Raw genomic sequence first — 18,383 nt, 5'->3', positions numbered from 1 at the left:
CACCATTTCAAGTACTGTGCTAATATATTCAGCAGATGGAGCCATTGCATTTCTCTCTGGTGGGTTGTCTGTGTGGGTATGCGTGTGTGTGAAGCTGTTTTAACGTACTTTGATGCCACAGAGAGAATACATTCAACTGCACAGACTATGCATTGTGCCACGGTGCATTGTTACCCCAGTGTATCCCCTGAGACCTGCAGTAACCCCACAGTTTTACTTTCCTTGCATTTATATGAATATTCTTTATGTCTCTTTTTTGCATTTATTTGTGGTTATTATGTATCATATTCTGACTGTTGTTGTATGTCTTCTTTTGTATATTTCTGTGTCCCATGTGCAGATATCATTCATTCATTCATTCATCCATTTTCTGTAATCGCTTGTCCTGTGAAGGGTCGCGGCTGTCATCAGGCGCAGGGCTAACACAGAGAGACAGACAACTATTCACACTTACATGCACACCTACGGCCAATTTAGAATCACCAATTAACCTAACCAGCATGTCTTCGGATGGTGGGAGGAATCCGGAGTACCCGGAGAGAACCCACGCAGACACAGGCAGAACATGCAAACTTCACACAGAAACCCAAACCTGGGACCTTCTCGCTGTGAGGCATCAGTGCTAACCACCTCGCCACTGTGCCGTCTGAACGGATCCAGCTTCCAATGTGTAGTTTGGGTTAAATTTCCCAGAATGCAAAAAATACATCATGATACCGTGATTTAGAAGGTTTGGATGAATGATTAGCGGTAAAATGCTGTATTTTGCTGTAAATTTGCTGGTCCGTAGATGGCGCTACAGAGCCATTTTGCCACGCCTGTGCTCAAGGGCCTTATAGATTAATTTTTTCAGGCGAATGAAGGCGTCTGCAAATTTTCAGGACCGTTTAGGCATGATAACATTGGAGCAAAGACACTAAAAAAATAACTAAAAAAATAAAATGGATTAAAAAAATAAACAGTTTGAAAACAATAGGGTCTTTGCAACTCCGTTGCATGGCCTGTTGGGCCCCTGCACTTCATTGCTCAGGCCCTAATAAAATGACTGAAAGACATCCATTTGAAGACGCTCTTATTCACCCCCATAAGTCAATATACATTACATTAACAGAGATAGTGTCTGGGCTGGCTTATCACTTTGTTAATGCACAACCTGTATACTTCCCTTTCTACTTAAACAGTTCTTCATTTATTTCTCAGACCTTTAACTCAGTTTTTCTATATTATTTGCATATTCTATGTTCTTATTTATTATTTAGACGTATGTAACAGTAAACAGCTCAGCTATGTTTTCCCGCTTTTGTAGGTGGTAGGGGATGAAACAATTGTTAGTAATTGGAGGAGTCTTAGTCCTTGCAACACCTTATGACAGAGCGAAAATAGTCTCTATACGTGACCTTTTGCTGTGCTCCAATTAGGTAAAGGACTCCAGCGCGTGTCATTGGTCAGAAATCTGAGAGACGCGTGAACTGACAAACCACATTCCAGCGCGAGCCTGGTATAAATTCACGATGTAAACAAAGGAACGGGTTGTTGAACGGCAGCGACCCAGCCGAGGGTGATCGTAACTGGATGTTCTTGGCTCGACGAACGCGTCCGGACCAGAGGCTGACTGTGGAGGAAAAGCCATTCTGAAGCGAATGAAGAAGCATCTAATCTTCCACTTCACATATAGAGGACTTCTTACGAAAGGAAAAAAGAGTAAAAGAAGAAAATGGAGTATAAATTACGAAAGGCTGAACCCCGGGATGTGTCTGATATATTACGATTGGTGAAGGTAGGCCTCTAGGACCAACCAAAAAAAACAAACAGATATTTGGTTAAAAAAACCTATCCGTTAGTTTTGCTAACCGTTAGCTTGGCTGGGCTGTTTCCGATGACAATGAGAGATTAAAGACAGACAACGCCTTAAACCTCGTTATGGTGACAAAGAGGCAGATGGAAAACTTCCTCAGGTTTTCAGAGTGTTAGATCAGTGCCTTTGTTTTCAGACAGCCGCTGCCAGTTCTCCAAATATGGTCCGTCTGTCGTCCTGCTCATGTTGTTTTTTGTTTTTTTAAATATCAAGGTTGACCCCGATGAAGTGTTATTGGAGTTGTGTAACGTCCGGTATATGTAACATCATAATCATGAGCATTTTCTCTCGTTATATCGTTATTTATTCTGGCAAACATGAGAAAGCGGTTCCCAAAATCCAAAATGAAGCCTTAAGATAACATCTTTTGTGAACAAAATAAATAGTAACACGCATTTATGACACATATATATCACATATGTCTAATATGTTATGGTCATATTCTGTTTATAGACAAGAAACTCAATTTTTGTGTGCTTGTCAGGGTAGTTTTCTATGAGGAGGCCACAACAGGTGCATTAACAGTTGATTAAGGATTTATATCATAATATACTGTGACTTGACCGCTGCTTATAAGTGGTGTTTCCAGCCTTTTAAAAAGCAAATTCTTTGCCATGGCCTTAATGTTCAATGAAGAATAAAAGCTGAGTTATTGTTATGAGATGTTTTAAACTTTAACAGAGTCTGTGTTTGTTGTCTACTAGAGTCAAACAGCCAGTCTTTACATCACATTATTTTATTCTCTCTTGTCCCAGGAGCTTGCTAAATACGAAGAGATGGAGCACCAGGTGACACTGACTGAGAAAGGTGAGTTTTAGTTGCATCCAGTTTAGACCTGTTATTAACATACACCCTAGATCAGGGGTGGGCAACTTAAATGATGGAGGGGGCCACAATTTTTCATCGACACTACCAGAGGGCCACATAGGACCGCACACTTAAAACTGCCATTTTAAATATGTTTGTGTGTATATACGTATATGTATATGTATATGTATATGCATTTTCCCTGTATACCCACTCTACCTCACCACTACCAGCAGTGGGCACTGGTAAAAAGTCGCTGTTGTTTGCGTACTTTTGATTTAAGATCTGCTACGATAGCAGCCCTTGCAGCTTCAGTATACTTCTCGTATTTAGCTTTGTGCAACGTGTTGTAGCTAGCCTAGAATCTAGACGCGCCCCTAGCGGCAGCAAAGTACATTTGCTTCCAGGGGCAGTCTAGTTACTCTCCGTTGACTTGAGTTTCGAAAAATCCAAGATGTACCGGGCCAATCACGAGTCGGTGGGCGGGCTTAACATGATGACGACTGACCTGCGACCATAAGTTCCGTGAATTACGCGTGAATTCCCCATCCTGCTAGAACTACCAGAGCGATGGCTGCTGCTAGCGAACAACTTTCTTTCGAATCGGCTTTGGCCGCCACTCTGAAAGACTTGAAGTTAAGCTTTTCTCTGAGAAAGGAACTCTCTTTTCCGTCGCTCTGACTACGTCACCTTCTTCGTTGCTCTGATTGGTTGTAGTTCTATCCTATTGCGTGGAGAGGGAGTTTGAAAGACAACCGTTTATCCCACCCCTCCGGTTGAGCCCTGTCTATGGAGAGTGCCCAGACCCTACATTTAATGTGGGTCTGGCTCGTCAGGCTATGTTGTAGCGGCAACTCAAATTGAAATCTTTCATGGCGGATAACGTCTCTAAGCAGACTAAGCACATAGGTGTGCTTTTAAATTCTGTGAACAGATGAAACACCTGAAACACACACATGATTTTCTCGATCAAATTTTCTCTCTCCTCCGCTCTTAGCCATGGCGCAACGTCTCTTCTTCACTGGTGGCGAAGACCCGGCGAAAGCGTGTACGAGGTGGCGTCTGCATTAGAGGCGCCATCTAGTGGCCGACTGTGTCATTACAACTGATTCAGTGCCGCAGAGGACACATTTTTATAATTATCAAAAATTAATCTAAGGGCCACTTCGAGTGTGGTCGCGGGCCGTGTGCGGCCCCTGGGCCGCCAGTTGCCCATCCCTGCCCTGGATGATCCAATGAACAGTGGGCATTAGGGCTGGATTAAAAAAAAACTATTTTCTGTTTCAAAGCAGTCTTGATTTGAATGAACCGATAGGGATTCACAAAATCCATTTTATTTTTTTTAAATACACGCCATATCCTGCATCCTCTTGTTGGAAATCATACATCATGAGACAACCAAGTGTGAGGGGGATCCAAAACTCAGAGCACTGTCAAAACTAAAAGCTGATTGGATCTAACGACTGAGAAGAGTTGCATAAAAGCAAAGACATGTGAACGATGCGACACTAGAGGGAAATTACTGGGGATATACTACAAATTTCTCTAACCAATGACATTAGTTTTGTGAAAATCTGTTATAACTGAATAAAATTGTTTCAAAACCAAACTATCTCAAAATGAATAAATAGGAATCAAATTGAGACGCTGTGAATCAAAAATAATTCAGGAAATCAGTAGCGATATCAAGGTGATAAGACTCATACTTGGAGACATTGGCTCGTGATCAGTTCTGCCACAATGCATGTCAATACCAGGTCTGAGCAGAACCGTTCACTACTCTTCCCTTTGTGTTTGCCTAAAAGTAATTTCTTCTTTATAGAACTCCTTGAGGATGGATTTGGTGACACCCCATTCTACCAATGCATCATTGCTGAAATCCCTGGAGAGAACATCAGTGATGGTACTAAACATTAAGCACTGTCAAGTGATTAAACTGTTATTAACAATTATTATCGTTTGTCCTGCATCTGCACTAAATTTCATTGTACAGCTGTGCAGTGATAGTAAATGGATTTGATTTGAAAACGCATAAAGGAAAGCAGCCTGTATTTCACTTTCAGCTTCGCATGGTTTCACCAGGAGTCATCAAGCTCCATCGGGTTGCCTTGATAAAGTGATTGAAATCTTTTTGTGCGAGTTTTCCTCCATGTGATATAGGTCTCCTCGTACGTGGAGCCTGCTGTAGTCACACATAATTTATTGAGCTCGACAGATATTTATTCACTTTCTGTTTGCATTCAGACCTTCCTGACAAAATGTGACTGAGCTGTTTTATACCTGGAGTACTTGATGTTTTTATATATTTCTAAATATCATAGATCTTCAATATCATCATCTCAAAACAACAGTTGCCGGTAATCACATCACGGCTGCTGATAAATTCAAGTTTTGATGCCTCATGGGCAATTGTAATTTGATAGCAACATACTCACTCAAATAAAATGAATACAAATGTGATATGTTTACAACTGTTACACTTTAATATACCTGGAAAATAGATACATACACAATGCATATATCTGTAGATTTACTTGATCAGCTCTGGAAATCAAAACTGACTTTCCCTTCAGTAGGGATTTCTCTCATTTTATATTTTATCATCTTTGAGTTTTCTTTTCATATGCAACCATTATTTTGCTGAATGGTTTGATGTGAATTCCGTTGTTTTTAGAAAGTTTTATCTTGTCTCACCACAGATCCAAAGGTGGTGGGGTTTGCCATGTACTACTTCACTTACGACCCTTGGGTTGGCAAGCAGCTCTACCTGGAGGAGTTCTATGTTATGGATGAGTACAGAGGTGAAACACCTCAGCGGATTATATTCATGTTTCACTGCTTCCTGCATCTTATTTATCAATCAGCTCTGTCTTTTTCTGCCTCTCCTCTGTTTCTAGGAGCGGGTATCGGTTCAGAGATCCTGCGGCACCTCAGTGATGTGAGTATGAGACCATGATAAAGTTTGTACCACGAACAGCAAAATTTTATTTGGAGCTGCTCTCTGCACACATATTACCCACTACTAAATGTTTTAGTTCACTTTTATCTCTTTTTCTAATATCATAGTATTTTTTCTGTAAATATGCCATATGATTAGTTAGATTTGTTATTTTGTAACTTGATATATTATTTTGTAACTAAATATCTGAGAACGAGCGGGGCCAGGAAGCCTGGACAATAGGCAACAGCTACAGTCAAGTGCATTATGGTAATGTAGGATATAGTGTAAAGGACTGAAACCCTGGACATGCCGTCTTCTGCTGCATCTATTTTGACCTTTTCTTTTTTCTGTCTCTCTCTTTCAGCTGGCGATGAAGACACGCTGCACCGGCATGATGTTTGTGGTGGCGGAGAACAACGAGCCATCGGTCCAGTTCTACAAGCGGCGCGGTGCTGAAGACCTCTCCCAGGAGGAAGGCTGGAGGCTCTTCAGGTTCGATAAGGACAGCCTCGTTAAGATGGCCACTCCAGCCGAGGAATGAAGGGTGGTCTGACAGAGTGGAGGAGGAAGAGACGGAAATGGAGTCCGAGCATCAACTGACTCGGCTTTCCTCTCCCTTCACATTTCTAGAAGTTCAGCTTCTAAACAAGGAGAATAGTTTATCACAGTAAAATGATTCTATAGTTCAGTGTTTCTAATATGTATCTCTAAATCAGTCATGTTTCTTCTAACCTTTCTTTTTTGGTGTAAGATCACTTGATCAAGTTTCAATAAAGTCAAACTGATCACACATGTCAGTCTTTTCTTTTTCAATCCATCACCCCTCAGGTTAAGAGAATTTAGATTTTTCCAAAATGAAAATTTCTGAAACTCTAAAATGTTCAGTTTTATCACACAGCACAATGCCACAGATTGTCGCAAGTGTTGAGGGAGCGTGCAATTGGCATGCTGACAGCAGGAATGTCCACCACAGATGTTGCCCGTGAATTGAATGTTCATTTCTCTACCATAAGCCGTCTCCAAAGGCGTTTCAGAGAATTTGGCAGTACATCCAACCGGCCTCACAACCGCAGACCACGTGTAACCGCACCAGCCCAGGACCTCCACATCCAGCATGTTCACCTCCAAGATCGTCTGAGACCAGCCACTTGGACAGCTGCTTCAACAATCGGTTTGCCAAAAGAATTTCTGCATAAACTGTCAGAAACCGTCTCAGGGAAGCTCATCTGTATGCTCGCTGTCCTCATCGGGGTCTCGACCTGACTCCAGTTTGTAGTCATAACCGACTTGAGTGGGCAAATGCTCACATTCGATGGCGTCTGGCACGTTGGAGAGGTGTTCTCTGAACTGGGATGAAAACATCCCAGTTCTTGCATGGCCAGCATACTCACCTTACATGTCACCCATTGAGCATGTTTGGGATGCTCTGGATCGGCGTATACGACAGCGTGTTCCAGTTCCTCCCAATATCCAGCAACTTCACACAGCCATTGAAGAGGAGTGGACCAACATTCCACAGGCCACAATCAACAACCTGATCAACTCTATGCGAAGGAGATGAGTTGCACTGCGTGAGGCAAATGGTGGTCACACCAGATACTGACGGGTTTTCTGACCCCCCCCCCCCCAATAAAACAAAACTGCATGTTTCAGAGTGGCCTTTTATTGTGGCCAGCCTAAGGCACACCTGTGCAATATTCATGCTGTCTAATCAGCATCTTGATATGCCACACCTGTGAGGTGGGATGGATTATCTCGGCAAAGGAGAAGAGCTCACTATCACAGATTTACACAGATTGGTGAACAATATTTGAGAGAAATGGTTATTTGGTGTATATAGAAAATGTTTTAGATCTTTGAGTTCAGCTAATGAAAAATGGGAGCAAAAACAAAAGTGTTGCGTTTATATTTTTGTTAAGTGTATGTCTCATGGTCTACCAAGATTTGGGGAACTTAAATCACTTTCAAGCATCTGATGAGGGTCTTGTCTGAAGTTTTTCTTGTACAGATGCTTCTTAGCAGTCAGCTGATTTTGTTTGAAATGTAAGATTAGTGAGTTCAAAATAAAACTTAAAGAGAAAAAAACGGAGGGAATAAGACGAGTGAGACTAAACATCCTCCACAGCTGTCACATTCAGCTGTGAATCAGACGATCCTGCTGATCAGAACAGCAGGATGCGACCTTGGTCTGTAATGCTTCCTGTTGGACTCATCTATTTTTTACATAAGTATTTTTTCAAGTTTCTGAATAGAAAAGCATCAGCTAGGTGGAGAACAAAGAGCGCTTACTCTAACTGATGCTTGGTAGATAAGACGGTCGGCATCAAATAATTCTGATTTGGCTTTAAAAACATGTGAAAGACACTGTGAGGAAAGGAATGGTGGTCTTTCCACTCATGAGATAAAAGATTTGAGGTTTTCAGTATATTAACAGTTCTGCACCATGCAGAAGACAATGTGAAGATTTAGACAATAAAACACTTATTAAGTATTACTTTTAAGTTAATATTTCTTTTGGACATGCTTGCATTTCCCTTGTTCTGTACTCTGTACTGTAATCAAAAGAAATGGTGTATCCAGAAATAATAAAAGTATGACCCTGTAAAACTCAAATGCCTCATAAAACAAATTAGTGTTAAATACCAGATTTAATGACACAGAGTATATACAGTGCATTATTAGACATGAAAATTAAAAGTTGAAGAGAAAATAACATGGAGAATAAGTAAGACGGATAGAAGGAGCAAATTCTTACAAGCATTAACAAAACATAATTTTTTAATTGGTTTCGACTAATTCTAATCTTGATTTCTTTTCTGAGTTTCTAAAGGTGCAGGCGGCAGAAATCACGCGTAATTAACTTGTAACTGCCGAGGTCTGTGGAGGAAGGAGGAAGTTGGAATGCTGAATGAGTGTCGAGAAGTTTTCCAAGAACCAGAATAAATGAGTTATATCTCTGAATATCTGGAAGCCTGCCATGGAGAGACCTGCAAGGTTAAAATGAGCAGAATTAAATAAACATGCTTCTTGGAAGAGGTGGTAAAGGGATAGTCTGAACTTAATGCAGTCAGTCAAGTGCCTATGTCCACACTTGTGGAGTTTGTGTGTGAAATATACCAAGCATTCATGTCGTACATGTGTGTTAATGGATGAAGAGTTGTGCATCTTCCTCAGCTGGTTGTGTCGTTTCTCTCCGTTCGCTCTTTCTTCTCAGGCTTTTCAAAGAACAGACACAAAAGTCAGAAAAGAACAGTTAACACATGAAAACTGTTAGGAAAGCCAGATAACTCACCTTCTTTCTGCCAAACGGTGGATCTTTCCACAGAGTCTCCATGGCAACACGCCCCTGCTCAGTCCATGTGTATGCCGAGTCTCGACTCATCTTGACGAAATACAAGAAAGATTAAATTGACTAGCCAGAGAATCAGATTTATTCCTTTCAAATATCTTATCAAATGTTTTGGCTGCTCAATGTATCAATGTAAAGTGTTTTCGGAATGTGTCACTTCAAAAGTCCTCATGGGTAAATAAGAAACAGGCGGTCACACTTTGACTGTAACACACTATGGATGGCTTGCCATCATGCATTCAGATTCCTGCCCTTTAGTTTATTGTACACTGCCTGGCCAAAAAAAAAAAGTCGTCGCCAAAAAAACGGTCTCACTTTCTAATATTTTGCCTTTAAGCATTGATTACAACAATAGGAATAATAACCTGGTCATTCAGTATATTCAGGTAGTCAGCTGACCTCATTCTTTGGACACATAATGTTGCTGAACCTAGACCTGAGCAACTGCAGCAACCCCAGATCATAGCACTGCCCCCACAGGCTTGTACAGTAGGTACTAGGCATGATGGGTGCATCACTTCATCTGCCTCTCTTCTTACCCTGATGTGCCCATCACTCTGGAACAAGGTAAATCTGGACTCATCAGACCACATGACCTTCTTCCATTGCTCCAGAGTCCAATCTTTATGCTCCCTAGCAAATTGAAGCCTTTTTTTTCCAGTTAGCCTCACTGATCAGTGGTTTTCTTAAGGCTACACAGCTGTTCAGTCCCAATCCCTTGAGTTCCCTTCACATTGTATGTGTGGAAATGATCTTACTTTCACTATTAAACATAGCCCTGAGTTCTACTGTTGTCAATCAGGATTTTTTTCCGACCACATTTCTTCCTGGAAGACGATGGTTCTCCACTATCCTTCCAGTTTTTAATAATGCGTTGCCAATTTTAGTAGTTTCTTCAATCTCCTTAGATGTTTTCTCTGCTTGATGCATGACAATGATTTGACCCTTCTCAAACAGACTAACATCTTTTCCAAAACCACGGGATGTGTCTTTCAACATGGCTGTTTATGAAATCAGAAGCTACTCATTGCATCAGTTGGGGTTAAATAACTTGTTGCCAGCTGAAAGATAATCACCCATGCAGTAATTATCCAATAAGAGGCTCGTACTTATTTGCTCAGTTAAATCCAGGTGGCGACTTTTTTTTGGGCGAGGCAGTGTATATTATCTCTTATTTCTTAGACGGTAAATAATAATCATATCATTTCAGCTTTCCCTTCCTGCAGGTTATTTCAGATAATATATAGAGACTAAATAAACTAGTCCAAAGCAAGTACTATAACTACGCCAAAAAATGTCCAAAAAAAGGGCTATAACCAAGTCAAAAATGTCTAAAACAAATACTATAACTTATCTAAAACAATGTAGAAAACAAAGACTATAACTAGTCCAAAAACAGATCTGAAATTAATCTAAAACAGAGACTAAAACCAGTCCAAGTAATGTCCAAAACAAAGACTAAACCCTGTCCAAATAATGTCCAAAATGAAGACTAAATCCAATCAAAAAACTACCCCAAAACTGGTCTGAAAAGTGCAGTGTTTTTCTTTATTTTACTGGTTTCATGACACAGATTTCACAGATACCTCCCAATATCTGTGAATTTTTTTAAAAAAAACAAATTTTTATTACGTGTTTTCATAGCTACTCTCTGCACTCGTTTCATCACAGCATGAATTTGTGCCCACAGTGTGACCATGTCAGGGTGTGTCCCTGTCTGTGTCCGTGTAAAGGAAATACAGTAAATAAAATGAACCAGACATGAGTGGACATTAGAAGCACAATTCACAGTCTGGTCTTCCTGCACGGAAGCACAACCCTTTCCCAAAAGGAAACGTGTCAGATCAAATGTACAAAAGCACAGATAACCGGCTGGAAAGTTTTAATCAAAGCCGTCAGATCATGACAGATACAGATTGAGAGGCCAGGGTGTGATATTACCAAGAGGCTTCCAGTAAAAATACTCTATGACAAGCCTTCTAGTTAAAATTAAAACAGGTGCTGGCAGCTGTTTCCTGACTGTATGACAGTTGCAAATGAAGCAAATACTAAAACAGGTCTGAAGCAAATACTAAAACTAGTCCAAAACAGGTCTGAAACAAGTCTCGAGCAAAGACTAAAACTAGTCCGACAAATGTCTAAAACAAAAGCCTAAAACTCGTCCAAACTATTTCCAAAACAAAAACAAGTTAAAAACAATGACTAATACCAAGTTTTTCCAAAACCAGTCTGAAACAAAAACTACAACTAGTCCACAAACAAGTCCAACACAGGCCTAAAATCAATTCGAAAACAAGACTAAGACGAGCCCAGTAACAGGTCCTAAATATGTCCAAACTAAAGTCATGAATCAGGTCTCAAACTAGTCCAAAACTATTCTAAAACTAACTTAAAATTTGTTCAAAACTAGTTAGGGGCCAAGGACAAAACTATTTCTAAAAACAAGTTCAAACTTTCTAAAAGTCTAAAAGCTTGAATTTGTTTTTTTTAACAGAATGCTCAACATTATGAGGTCAGCCTGGGACTACACAAAGAGACAACGCACTGAGACTCTCTAAATCAGCCTACTTTTTCTGTTCACTGCACTCTGTAGGAAGATAACTGATAAAACCTAATCAGGACAATGTTTTTACTTTTAGTGATTTAATGTGTTCAGGATGCTTTAATTTGATTCATTTACAAAACATTTCACTGAAGGCAGAAGTTGCTTTGTTCCCACAATACTCCGCATAACCACATCCAGTACATGCTGGGTTGTAGTGTATAAACACACACCTTTAACAAGGTAGTGGCCTGCTGAGGGTAAAACATGGAGGCACTCAGGGCCATGAGTCCGACTGGAAATACCAGACGCTTCACTCTGGAGCCTGAAAGATACAGAAACAGGGTTCAGAGTTCAAAGTGTCTCAGAGCTAAGAACGGTCACAACCTTTCGTTCTGCTCGTCACATTGTATTGACTGACTGAATATCTAATCTCTGCGGCAGAAGGCAGCTCTTCAGCAGCACTGTTTATTAGTGACTACTTACCAAGTTACTTGATTTGATAAGAGAGAAAAAAAAACAGGTTTGTATGTAAATATTTAAACAAACAGCTCTGATGCTGCAACAGGAAAATATTCTATTAACATTAACATTGTCACCATTAAAAGAAGGGTTGTCCTGATTGGTATTGGTACATCGGTATCGGGCCAATATCTAGGCATTTAAAAAATGATCAGATTGCGATTCAGCCAAACCCAATACATCCAAAAAACTTTAACAGACCACCTTTAATTACAAGTATGCACAATTAACTATTATTGGTTCCAATATGCAGTGCATGGACATACAGCTTATGAATTTACTTTCTGTCAAATTCTGCAGTTACATAAATTATTTCTTTGTGGATTTAGGGACACTTGTCAATGCTGGAGATGAGATATGAGATATCCTCAGTAAGTCAACTTTACACTGAAATTAAAAATATGTGTCATGTCTTTGTGTCGAAATTAGTTATGATGCCACAGGTATAAATGCTGACCTAAAACTGAAGCGCCAAGGGTTTAAAATAACCTGTACAGCTATCATGAGTTGAGTTGATGATTAGGTTTTATTTTATTTATTTTTTAGATAATTTGTATGCATCCGTCACTTTGACTGCATAAAGTATTATTCCTCTATGTTCTTAAAACATGTATCGAACTAGAGTACAGGGAGAAATATTATCCAAAGAGTGGTGCATCCACTTTAGAGTTAACAGATAAGAATAGAGAATTCAGGAAGCTTCCAATCTTATTAAACAAACTAACAGGCAGATAAATACAGAAGTATAAAACATTTTCATGGTTGCAAATTCTCTCCTTATCTGGAACAACCTGGAGTTACTCCGCAAAACAATAACTCCTGGCTTGCTATCAGGCTGTCTGCCACCTCTGACCTGATTAGCCTCCAGAACAGAATGTAGAGAAAACAGGTTACCTTTTGCCAAATAAAGCCCCAGGAAGCCAGAGAAACCCACCACAGCCACACTGGGGTACAGATCAGGAGGAGGGTCACTGAGGAACTGGTATGCATCTGAAGGACGGAAGAAGTGCAGAGGGTGTATTTAAAAAAAAAAAATAAATACTCAGATTCTTTAATTGGACTGTATTTTCTAGATGTTTTGATCACACCATTAACAGTTCTCTTGATCCTGCTGACAGAGTGTGTTTTCCCACCTGTGACAGCTGTTACTGACGTGTTGATGGTGGGCTCCAAAGTCCTGTACACTAGCTATGGTTCAAAGATCGTCAGAAAGAGACAGAGACACAGAGAAGGGCAGGCTACATTCATTTTTATATATGCACTGATCAGCCATAACATTAAGACCACCTAAAATTGTGTAGGTCCTCTTTGTCCTGAGGCATGAACTCTTTTATACCTCTGATGGTTGTTGTGGTATCCGACACTAAGAAGATAGCAGCAGCCAGGCTGTGATCTGACTCCTTTTTACAGTAGCTCGTCTGTTGGATTGGACCACATAGAGTCAGCCTTCTCAATCCTTGGCAGTCCATCCAGTTCTTTTCTTTCCATGGACTACTTTTGATGGGTACTTCCCACAAGAGATACAGTTATAAAGATGCTCTGGCACAGTTATCTAGCCATCACAGTTTGTCCAGAGTCAAGGTTTCTCATATTCTTCCACTGGAACATTTTTCCTGCTTCTACCATCAAGTTTGAGGGTCATAATGTTATGGCTGATTAGTGCATAAAGTTTTTTTGGAACATGTCATCTTAAATGTTTTCACATATGCGAACAAGAAACAGGAAGTCACATTTTGACAGGCAGATGTGAGGGAGCGGTTGGCAGCATTAAGAAGGGCGGAGAACATTAGGAAAAATAGGAAAAGGAAAGAGCGGGCTAGACTAGCATTTTATAAGGACCCATTTAGGTTTGTGAAGTCGCTATTTAGCAAGGAAAAGAATGGTAACCTCACGGTACCGAAAGAGAAGCTTGAGGAGTATTTGGAGGAGGTGCATAAAGATACGGACAGGTTTAGAAAGTTGGCACTACCCTCTGATATTCCACCTATTGGTGAAATAGTTAGCCAGTGTGATGATAGCCCACTAAGGTGGAAAGAGGTTCAAGAAGTGGTAAGACGTGCAAGAGCCTCTTCAGCCCCGGGACCTAATGGGGTCCCCTACCGGCTGTATAAGAGTGCACCAGATGTGCTGAGGTTCCTGTGGAAATTGATGAAGGTAGTATGGAAGAAACAGGTTATTCCCAAGGCATGGCGCAGGGCAGGGGGGATTTTTATTCCCAAAGAGAGGGACTTGTTGGAAATAAGCCAGTTTAGACCAATTAGTCTACTTAATGTTGAGGGGAAGATTTTCTTCAGTGCTGTGGCACAGAGGTTGTCCAGTTACTTGGTGAAAAACAGACTAGTTGATACGTCGGTGCAAAAGGCTGGGACTCCCGGCTTCTCTGGATGCTTAGAGCACACCAGTATGATTTGGCACCAAATTCAGTTAGCAAAGCAAGAGAAGAGAGACCTGCATGTTGTATTCTTAGACCTGGCTAATGCTTTTGGGTCAGTGCCACAGTTTGTTATGGGAAGCATTTAACTTCTCTAGAGTTCCAGGTAGTATAAAAAACTTAGTCAAAGCCTACCGACATTCAACTCTGCTTTACCACAGCAGAGTACTCTACAGCATGGCAGCAGCTGGAGGTAGGCATCATGGCAGGATGTACAATCTCTCCTTTACAATGGCAATGGAGGTCATTATTAGGGCGTCCAAATGGGTGGTAGGTGGAGAAAGGCTGCAGGGAGGGCTTCGTCTCCCCCCGATTAGGGCCTACATGGACGACATGACGACTACAACGCCAACCGCTCCTTGTACCAGAAGATTGCTGGATAAGCTAAACAGCAACTTGCAGTGGGCTAGGATGAAAGTGAAGCCTATTAAATCCAGGAGTATTTCAATTGTTAAAGGAAAGATAGTAGATAAGAAGTTTGTTATAAATGATGAGGTAGTTCCCACAGTGCTGGAGAAGCCAGTGAAGAGTTTCGGAAGATGGTATGATGCAAGTCTTAGTGATAAGGCGCAGTTTGAAGGGTTGAGGCAGGAAATGATTCAAGGCATTTCAAGCATAGACTGGTCAGGGCTACCAGGGAAGTTAAAATTGTAGTGCTTGCAATTTGGTCTACTGCCCCAGTTAATGTGGCCGCTGACAGTGTATGAGGTTGCCCTCTCAAAGGTAGAAAAGTTGGAAAGAATGATTAATTCATTTATCAGAAAGTGGCTTGGTGTCCCACGCTGCTTAAGTGACACAGCCTTGTATGGGAAAGGCATTCTGGAGCTCCCAGTTACCAGCCTAACAGAGGAGTTTAAGTGCGCTAAAGTTAGACTGGAAATGACTCTCACTCAGTCGAAGGATCCAGTGGTTAGGAGTGCAGCGCCCACTGTTAAGAAAGGGAGGAAGTGGAACCCAAAAGAGGCAGTGCAGCAAGCACAGGCAGCTCTTAGGCATAGGGATATCATAGGCCATGTAATCTCGAGTGTTGTCTGGGTATGCATGTGGAGATGCATTTAATGGCAGGCGTGAACACAGGTAATAAAAGATGGCCATTTGCGATTGGATTGTCCAGGACAGATGTTATTGTAATTGGTCTGAATGGGGCCCACATGACTTAAAATCATATTATTTTAACAGGTAGGTTCACTCACCTCAAATTTCTCCTTTGCAGCCTGTCTCGTTTGCTGCAAAAGAATCAAAAGTTGTTGATTTCGGTTTATTACAAAAAATGAACTACTAAGAAAATGAGACAGCAGGTTGGAAAGTGATAACCAAGCTAATAGCACCCTTGAGTACGTAACCTCCGGAAAATAGGATTTCTTTCTGAATATGATGAAAGCTTTGCAGAATCATATCATATCATCTGATGTGCAACACCCACAGATGTTTCTATTAAAACCCCACCTCCCCATTTTTAGAACCAAAGAAGCTGCATGCATGAAACATCTTCCAGAAACCTTACATATCCAGTTCTCTTTGCTTCAGCTTTGTTTTTTGGATTTACGATGACACGGATGAATGAGGATCTTCACAGAAATCTCTTTGGATCTAAAAGTCATACTAAACTCCATGCTAAAAACTAAGCAGCAACAGTGCAACATAATCTCAAGACATAGATGTTCACAAGCATGACAACAACTGTCGTGGAGATACTACCAACATGCAGCTGGTTGTAATCATGACAAGCCCAAGAACAACCTGAGGAGACAAACCTGACACTGGTCTGTATACGGCTCAGTCCATTTCCTTAGCGATGCAAAGCCCTCTTCCAGCGGCCCCGCTTCCGGCTCCACATACCGAGGCTGTGATTCAGGACTGGTGTATAATGACGGCAGCTGAAACAAACGGCAGTAAAGGTGAAAAGGATGATTCAAAAGAAGTGGGCCGGAGAAGACCTCAGTTTTTCTGGGAGTTGAGATATGAGGTTATCTGACCCGGATCGTGTGAGAGATCTGAGCGGTTCATTCAGAGCTTCATTAAGTGTCAATTCTTTAACATACAGGAAGGCACTGTCAAGACGTCCTTCACGGTCTGGTTTGGATCCGCCACCAGGCATGACAGGGACAGACTGCAGAGAACAGTCAGGTCTGCAGAGAAGATAATTGGTACTGACCTTCCCTCCATCCAGGACCTGTACCAGTCCAGGTTTAGGAAGCGGACCAGTAAAATCTCCACAGACCCCTCACACCCTGGTCACAATCTGTTTAGACTCCTCCCCTCAGGCCGGCATTACAGAGCACTGTACGCCAAAACCATCCACACAAGGACAGTTTCTTCCCCCGGGCTGTCGCTCAGATGAACTCTGAGCAGAGTCACAGAGTGTGAGACCATTCACATGAACAATAAACAATAACTCTGCACTATTGTATGTAGTCACTGTACAAAACCCTGGTTTGTTGTATATATCTGCCCTTATCGTATATTTTATGTGTACAGATTCAGATTTTTTTTTTTTCTTCCACTTATTTAAGGTCCGTGTGTTTCTGTACAAGAGAGCAAAGTTACCGGAGTCAAATTCCCTGTATGTGCACACATACTCGGCCAATAAAGCTGATTCTGATTCTGATCTTAGCCAGAGAAGACAGAAGAGTAAAGGAAGTCATCTATGTCAGACTGGAGAGACCTTCTCTAAACAGAGCAGGTAGACTGAGATTTAATCTGCCATCTATTTACAATACAGTTTTAACTTCTGTCCCCAAGAAGTTTCAACCCCATTCACACCTTGACATTGGAGCCTCTGACGGACAAGGGTCCCCCTCAATGACAGGTAAGTACTCAATCGTTAATTGAAATGAGCTGCGCCAGTTTCTTCCGTTTACACAACAAACAAGTTTCAGTACGAGTTTCCTATTTAAACCTCGAACTTCCCACCAGTCTCCTAGAACTGAATGGTGAAACGTCTTCTCAAAAACTGTACAAGTCCAGCTGCCTTTTTCTAATATTTATTTGTATCTAATTTCTTGTCTTTCATTTTTCACTCACTTTTGCAAGTGAGTCTGAAACCCCCAACATTTTAGGGCTGTTAAATAACCCGTGACTGTATCTTAAATCTGACACACGTTAAAATGTAAACAAACTCACAGAATACAAAAACAAATAAGTAAACTGAATGGAGGTGGAAGGAGAACAGCTTTGGCCCTGACCCCTTCGACTGGTTATTCATTAACCCACCTCATCAATGCTCAGGAGAGGCTGTGTGCTCTTCTTCTTCCCCTCACTGGCAGCCAGCACGGAGCCGCTCAGCAGGCTCGTTACCCCCGGAGCCGCGGCACACAGTGACACCTAGCGGCACATCGGGAGAACACACACACACCGGTTATTGATGACGAACAGCGGTAAACAAGTCTGCAGTGATAGTTACATTATTTTAGCACCAATTCAGACACAGTACACAACAGAGAGAACATAGTGAAACTGTTAACGCCAACAACTGATCAATAATGACGGCCTCTTAAACTGAGCTGTTAGCGACAAAAGGTAGCAACGTGCTAACGTTTGCTACTCACCCATTTAGCAACGTTTGAATAACCCTTATTTGTGGACTTACAATTCTGTGACATTCAAAACTTTCGTTTTACTAAATGGCAACCATTGCCTAAGAGGTGTATAGTATACAGGCCCACAAAATGTGAATATATATGGGAATACTTACCAGTTTGACATAAGACATAATCACTCGGGTGACTATCGCTTTTCTACGGCAAGCGGTAGGTACACGAGTAAAAGATACGCATGCGCGTTGTACTTGGCAATCAAAACCATCTGGTATTCTGACAATTTTAAATTCAGGATTATGCACAGGTTTTGGGAGCAAGGGCAATTTCAAAATCAAATGATCTCAAACCAGTTGACACACAGTAGATCTGAACATCAGGACATCACTTTGTCTGCTGG

At 41.2% G+C, this 18,383-nt stretch overlaps 2 protein-coding genes across 3 annotated transcripts; one reads left to right on the top strand and one right to left on the bottom strand.

The window, feature by feature from the left end:
- The first annotated feature begins 1,349 nt into the window (after window positions 1-1,349).
- LOC311503139 (diamine acetyltransferase 1-like) lies at window positions 1,350-6,393 on the top strand. Of its 2 annotated transcripts, XM_084565677.1 has the most exons (6): window positions 1,368-1,777; window positions 2,611-2,662; window positions 4,485-4,565; window positions 5,362-5,463; window positions 5,560-5,600; window positions 5,968-6,393. In XM_084565677.1, exons 1-6 carry the CDS (start codon window positions 1,715-1,717, stop codon window positions 6,142-6,144), a joined length of 516 nt encoding a protein of 171 aa, XP_084421803.1. In that variant the 5' UTR covers window positions 1,368-1,714; the 3' UTR covers window positions 6,145-6,393. The 2 variants fall into 2 exon arrangements, with proteins under 2 accessions (XP_084421802.1, XP_084421803.1); XM_084565676.1 differs by having other exon boundaries at window positions 1,350-1,777; window positions 5,362-5,600.
- Window positions 6,394-8,231: 1,838 nt separating this feature from the next.
- On the bottom strand, window positions 8,232-18,182 carry apoob (apolipoprotein O, b). Its single transcript, XM_084566190.1, has 10 exons — window positions 18,142-18,182; window positions 17,661-17,771; window positions 16,202-16,324; window positions 15,641-15,673; window positions 13,150-13,204; window positions 12,911-13,006; window positions 11,728-11,819; window positions 8,896-8,985; window positions 8,739-8,818; window positions 8,232-8,590 (listed from the first exon to the last, which is right to left on the bottom strand). Exons 1-9 carry the CDS (start codon window positions 18,157-18,159, stop codon window positions 8,774-8,776), a joined length of 663 nt encoding a protein of 220 aa, XP_084422316.1. The 5' UTR covers window positions 18,160-18,182; the 3' UTR covers window positions 8,232-8,590; window positions 8,739-8,773.
- Window positions 18,183-18,383: the final 201 nt, after the last annotated feature.

Source organism: Chelon labrosus (genome assembly GCF_963514085.1).
Source record: "Chelon labrosus genome assembly, chromosome: 18".
Lineage (NCBI taxonomy): Eukaryota > Metazoa > Chordata > Actinopteri > Mugiliformes > Mugilidae > Chelon > Chelon labrosus.
Note: the sequence above shows the minus strand (reverse complement) of the source record. Positions and strands in the feature narration are given on the sequence as shown.

Coding starts and splice junctions, on each gene's coding strand:
- LOC311503139 (XM_084565676.1), top strand. CDS start 1,715: ATGGAGTATAAATTACGAAAGGCTGAACCCCGGGATGTGTCTGATATA. Junction 1,778..2,610: donor ATATATTACGATTGGTGAAG/GTAGGCCTCTAG, acceptor CTCTTGTCCCAG/GAGCTTGCTAAATACGAAGA. Junction 5,601..5,967: donor TCCTGCGGCACCTCAGTGAT/GTGAGTATGAGA, acceptor TCTCTCTTTCAG/CTGGCGATGAAGACACGCTG.
- apoob (XM_084566190.1), bottom strand. Junction 16,325..17,660: donor CTCTCCTGAGCATTGATGAG/GTGGGTTAATGA, acceptor CGTTTGTTTCAG/CTGCCGTCATTATACACCAG. Junction 13,205..15,640: donor CTGCAAAGGAGAAATTTGAG/GTGAGTGAACCT, acceptor TTTGAACCATAG/CTAGTGTACAGGACTTTGGA.